The sequence below is a fragment of the Triticum dicoccoides genome, chromosome 3B, assembly GCF_002162155.2.
Source record: "Triticum dicoccoides isolate Atlit2015 ecotype Zavitan chromosome 3B, WEW_v2.0, whole genome shotgun sequence".
In the NCBI taxonomy this organism is placed as follows: domain Eukaryota; kingdom Viridiplantae; phylum Streptophyta; class Magnoliopsida; order Poales; family Poaceae; genus Triticum; species Triticum dicoccoides.
In genome coordinates, this window is record NC_041385.1 from 616,787,632 (window position 1) to 616,792,741 (window position 5,110).

Consider the following 5,110-nt stretch of genomic DNA (forward strand, 5'->3'; position numbering starts at 1 on the left):
AGGCTGCTATAGTAGTTGAAGGACTGAAGCTGGTCCTAAGCATTGGATGCAATTCCATTGTTATGCAAATGGATAACTTGGTTGTTGTCGAAGCATTAAACTATAATACCGGACCTGCAAAAAAAACTATAATACCGGACATTCAATGGTGGCAGCCCCAGTTCTTGAAGATTGTCTAAGTTTATTGGAAGATTTTGGGAAAGTTTTTATAGAGATTCGAATATGATTGCTCATACGCTAGCTCAACAGGACGTGTTGATCCACCGGCTGTGTGGCCGGACTCGCCTCCCCATTTTATCATTCCTTTATTAGCAGGCGACGTCAGGCGGTTGGACTCGCCTTCCCATTTTATCATTCCTTTATTAGCAGGCGACGTAAGTGTTATTTGATATTACTAAAGCTAGCCATCAAGGCCTTTTCTAAAAAAAAGAAAAAAGGGAAAAAAAAAAGGAGGCCTCTTTTCTCAAAAAGAATAAATAAATAAATCGCTCCTTGTGTTTCCAACGCTCGCCGATTTTTATCCCACGAGAAAAAAACATTGCTCCGTGGGTCGCATCACGAGCCACCGACGCAGGAACAGGCTGCACGCTTCAACCAGCATGGGAGCATATTGTGTCGTATCGCCATTGCCTCCAAGCTTGACTGGTTCCGCCGGGCGCACCAAGCCGAGCGCTTCCTCGAGTCCCGTCGGAGCGGCGCGCTACTGACGACGAGTCAAGAGTCAAGACTGACTGCTATACTATTCGCGATGAAGTCCTTTTTGCTCCCAAACCAAGGAAAGACCTTTGTCCCGTTGGTGTGGGTCAGATACCCCGTACTTCAACTAACCTGCCGGCCGCTTTCCCCTACACTCAACAGAACCAGTTCATCGGAGGTCCCACGCTTCCCCCCTCATTCAGGATCCTTCGCGCCTGCTGCGATCTGGATTCGGATGATCAATCGAGCGGCTTTTTGTCCAGTTCTTCCTGGGTGATCCTCTATCCGGTTGGGGATTTTCCTTCGATCGGCTTCTCCTCCTAAGAGGTATGTTCAGTTTTGCTATAATTCGTGTGCTCCTCTGTTCTTAGGGGACGCTTATGAATTGGACGATCATTTAGCGGCGGCTGTTTGATTTGGTGCGGGTCCTTTTGTGCCTATGCTTTTGAGGTTCAGAAGAGGAAACATTTTTTCGTTAAAGAAATCTCATACATTCCGGTGATTTCCCTAGTTTGTGCAGAACTGACTAAGGATTTCTGAAACGCAAAATTTCGCACTTCTGGATCATAGTGTCCAGTGAACATGCTCTGATGATTAACATATTATTCCAGAACAATATTCGTGGCCTAGCCTAACTGTACTTTTGGAGAATTTGCTAGAGTACATTGAAATGATCACTGGATTTATATCAAAATCTTCATCTCGCATGCATATTTCAGGTTCCACTAGTATGCTCATCCTACTTGATGCCAGAAATCCAGAGTCATTTTAACTACTTTTATAGCAGAAAGAACACTTCAATTCCATTAGCTCACAGCTTCAAGTTCATCATCCTCTGTCTCTGCTCAACCAATAATACAGATTTCAGTCACACATACAGAAATGGGTAACACTGTTGCCGAGGAAGACATAGAAGACATACCAAATTCAGATGCAAATCCACCAATTTTGACTGAATATCACATCACAGTCCCTACCCTTCACGACGGACTAATGCAAGGGGAACACCAACACGAGAGAAGGCTTCTGGATTTCCTGAAAGCAACGCCTTCAGTGCAATGGCTGAAGGACATCAACGTCTGCGCGCCACTGGGAAAATTTCAGCTGCCATCGATCGGCGTCCACCGCTACCTCCATGTCCACTTCATCAGAACTGTCGACTGGAGCTCACTGCTCGCCATCTGCAAGAACCACCTCAAGCATCCCCTCAACATCGCCCTACTCATCTGGCTGCTCTGCGTCGCCGCCGCCGGCGCCATGCTTGGGCTGCTCCTGTTGGGGCTGCTGAACAAGGCATTCCCTTCCAGGGCACTGAGGCACCACTGGATAGAGATCGACAACCAGATCCTCAACGCGCTCTTCACGCTCATGAGCATCTACCAGCACCCCATCCTCGTCCACCACCTCGTTCTCCTCTGCCGGTGGCAGCCGGAGGACGCCGCCGAGGTAAGAAAGGTGTACTGCAAGAATGGCGCCCGCCGTCCCAACGAGCGAGCGCACATGTCCTTCGTGGTGGCCCTCCTCCACATTACATGCATTTCGCAGTACATGGAGTGCAGCCTCTACTGGGGCTACCCAAGCAGGTCACGCTCCGAGTTCGCCGAGAACTTCTTCTTCATCCTCGGCGTCGCCGCGCCGGTCGTCGCCGGCGCTCATATGGTGTACAGCCCTCTAGGCAGAGACGACGACGTCGCTGCCGCCTCCTGCGAAGAGGCCAAGCAGCTCCACTCAGCCGGAGCCGAAGAATCGACGGAAGAAACGACGGCTGTCGGCAACCCGATGTGGGCGGGGGAGCTGCTGGACTGCGGCGAGGACCCGGCGGCGTGCTACCTGTCGTTCCTGTGCACGTTCTGCGTGTTCGGCTGGAACATGGAGCGGCTCGGGCTGGGCAACATGTACATGCACACCGCCATGTTCCTGCTGCTGTGCGTCGCGCCCTTGTGGGTGTTCAACGTCACGGCGCTCAGCATCCACGACTACGCCCTCAGCGACGCCTTCGGCGGCGCCGGGGTGGTGCTCTGCTTCCTCGGCCTCCTGTACGGCGGTTTCTGGAGGATCCAGATGAGGAAGCGGCTCGGGCTGCCCCGGAGCAGGTGGTGCTGCGGCTCGTCGTCGCTGACGGACTACGCGCAGTGGCTGCTCTGCTGGCCGTGCGCGCTCGCGCAGGAGGTGCGCACGGCGAACCTGTACGGCCTGAGGGACGACGGCGGTCTCTACGGGAAGCTGGTGGACGGCGGTGACCCGGAGCGAGGGCCGGACGTGCCGGTCTGCGTTGGGATGCACGAGGGGATCGATGCTGCCGTCCATCTCGCGGTGGACGGCGAGATGATCCCGCCCGTCCAGCCGGTGGTAGAGTCTGGACGGCAGAGGCAAGCCGGCGACGAAGAAATTGTTGCAAATGGCAGTAGCGTCCAGCTCCAAAGTTGACCGCAGCTATTGGATGGTGACTGATGCTGTATACTAATGCGAAAGCTGACGGATAGATTCTTGCTTTTCGTGATCGATGTCACCATTTTGACATTGTTATGCTCCTGGTTTGTCATGTTCTGCACAGGACTTTAGGTCGTCAGTCATTACTTAGTCCAGTTTTATTCAGATCATCTACCTTGACACTCCAACAGATGTCATCTTTCATTGATTCTTTTCGTATTGCACGTTACTAGAAGAAGAAGAAGAAAGTCTCTCTTGATTATTTTGAGAGGCACCTACTATGACGATGATGATGAAATATGAAATCATGTGTAAGCCTCTGGTTAAAGAATAATGTACCATGTCAGCTAGTGTGTTCCAGTAACTTCAGAAAGATTTAGCTGGAGCCAGTTCAAAAGTGGATTCTTGCGCGTTTCATGGTAGCCTTGGGCAACCTGTAGAGTCCCTCTCCAAGTGTGAAAGAAATGCTCCAATGCCCTGCCTTCACGATGACAGCTTTAAAGCGAACCGATGCTGTGTGCTTTGTCATTCACGGTGGAGAACAAAAGTTTGCCGTTGCTTGTAGAAATGAGAAAGGTACAGACGCATTATATAAGCTCCAGGATACAGAGACTGAAACCTCTCTACTCCCGAGCTCTCCGAGAAGTAAGTGGTGGCTGCACCTCCACAGTAGCAGTCTCCTGTTCAGTTCTGCTCGCCGGGAAGCCAAGCCATGGCTGTAAGTTACTGGTCAGATCTTCTGTTTATTCAACAGTATGTATGTATGTATCCGAAGAACTACTGTGCTTATGGACATGGAAAGTTGATTTCATGGATGGATGCTGGCAGGTGGTGGAGCTCAAGGTCGGGATGCACTGCGACAGGTGCATCAAGTCGATCAAGAAGGCGATCAAGACGATCGATGGTTCCAAAGCCTCTGACCCACTCGACAAAAGACAGTCTCACTTTCCATACTTGCAGTATATCTGTATATGATTAATTATTAACCTGGTTTGTGCGTGCGTATGTGCAGACATGGAGAGCTACCAGCTCGAGAAAGAAACGAACAAGGTGACCGTGACGGGGAACATCACCCCGGAGGAAGTGGTGAAGGCTCTGCAGAAGATCGGGAAGACGGTAACTTACTGGGGCGAGTGAAGAACAGAGCCCAGAGGAAGAGGGAACAGACGGTAACATAGTGCTGCTGGGGCGAAGACTAAAGCGCACGGAATCAGCTAGCTAGCTAGTTACTGTATTTACCATGGGATATCAGGAGCTATTTGTACTGCAGATCGGGTAATTGTGGTGAGTTTCTTTGAACTGCTAGATGTTGGTTCTTCCCTCGCTTGATCATATATTGACCGCGGCGTCGTCGTGTTGGGTTAGCTCATCTGTACTCATGGCAAAATCTTGTAGAGGATGAACCCAATTTTTGTACGTTTTCACGGGGAATATATGTATGAAAAGAGTGATATGTTTCAGACTTTCAGTTTTCATCTTAACGAACAGATATGTCTCAGCTGGACTGGCTGACCGTGCTAACGTTGATTGGTTGATACTAGCTATTCCCATCTTCTTTGGTGGCTACCTGGAAGGAACCATGCCACGCCTTATCCATTCAGCAATCATACAGATACAGTTGCATCGTAAGGCCCCTCCCAGTGCTTCACCGTGGACAGGTGCTAAGCATGCCACATAAGTAAAAAAAAATGACATGGCACAACATTTAAGGAGGGGAGAGAGAGTACTTTGGTGACCCAGGAAAAACCAATATCAAGCGCGAGAACCTAGGCAAACCATTTAAATGAAACAATTTGACCAATGCATGAAAGACTTTAGGTGCTAACTCATCAAATAAAGTGTGCTTTATTTATAGTGCAAAGTAACATAGTGCAAAGTAACATAGTAGTAGTATCATAGATTGCTTTATTTATTATCTCATAGACTCATTTTGCCTCGGGAAGTGCTATGTTACAGTAACATATTATGTTACCACAAGCACCTC

General features: G+C 49.6%; 2 protein-coding genes across 5 annotated transcripts; both read left to right on the forward strand.

The window, feature by feature from the left end:
• Nucleotides 1–729: 729 nt before the first annotated feature.
• On the forward strand, nucleotides 730–4,586 carry LOC119277448. Of its 4 annotated transcripts, none has more exons than XM_037558726.1 (3): nucleotides 730–1,023; nucleotides 1,416–3,844; nucleotides 3,955–4,586. In XM_037558726.1, exon 2 carries the CDS (start codon nucleotides 1,579–1,581, stop codon nucleotides 3,121–3,123), a length of 1,545 nt encoding a protein of 514 aa, XP_037414623.1. In that variant the 5' UTR covers nucleotides 730–1,023; nucleotides 1,416–1,578; the 3' UTR covers nucleotides 3,124–3,844; nucleotides 3,955–4,586. The 4 variants fall into 4 exon arrangements, with proteins under 4 accessions (XP_037414623.1, XP_037414624.1, XP_037414625.1 ...); XM_037558727.1 differs by having other exon boundaries at nucleotides 1,558–3,844; XM_037558728.1 differs by having other exon boundaries at nucleotides 1,565–3,844.
• On the forward strand, nucleotides 3,718–4,586 carry LOC119277449 (heavy metal-associated isoprenylated plant protein 45). The gene is made up of 3 exons (XM_037558730.1): nucleotides 3,718–3,844; nucleotides 3,955–4,030; nucleotides 4,139–4,586. Exons 1-3 carry the CDS (start codon nucleotides 3,839–3,841, stop codon nucleotides 4,261–4,263), a joined length of 207 nt encoding a protein of 68 aa, XP_037414627.1. The 5' UTR covers nucleotides 3,718–3,838; the 3' UTR covers nucleotides 4,264–4,586.
• Nucleotides 4,587–5,110: the final 524 nt, after the last annotated feature.

Bases quoted from the DNA above. Each gene is read 5' to 3' on its own strand.
- LOC119277448 (XM_037558726.1), top strand. From the start codon at position 1,579: ATGGGTAACACTGTTGCCGAGGAAGACATAGAAGACATACCAAATTCA.
- LOC119277449 (XM_037558730.1), top strand. The intron at 4,031-4,138 runs GTTCCAAAGCCT...GCGTATGTGCAG, and splicing joins GGCGATCAAGACGATCGATG to ACATGGAGAGCTACCAGCTC.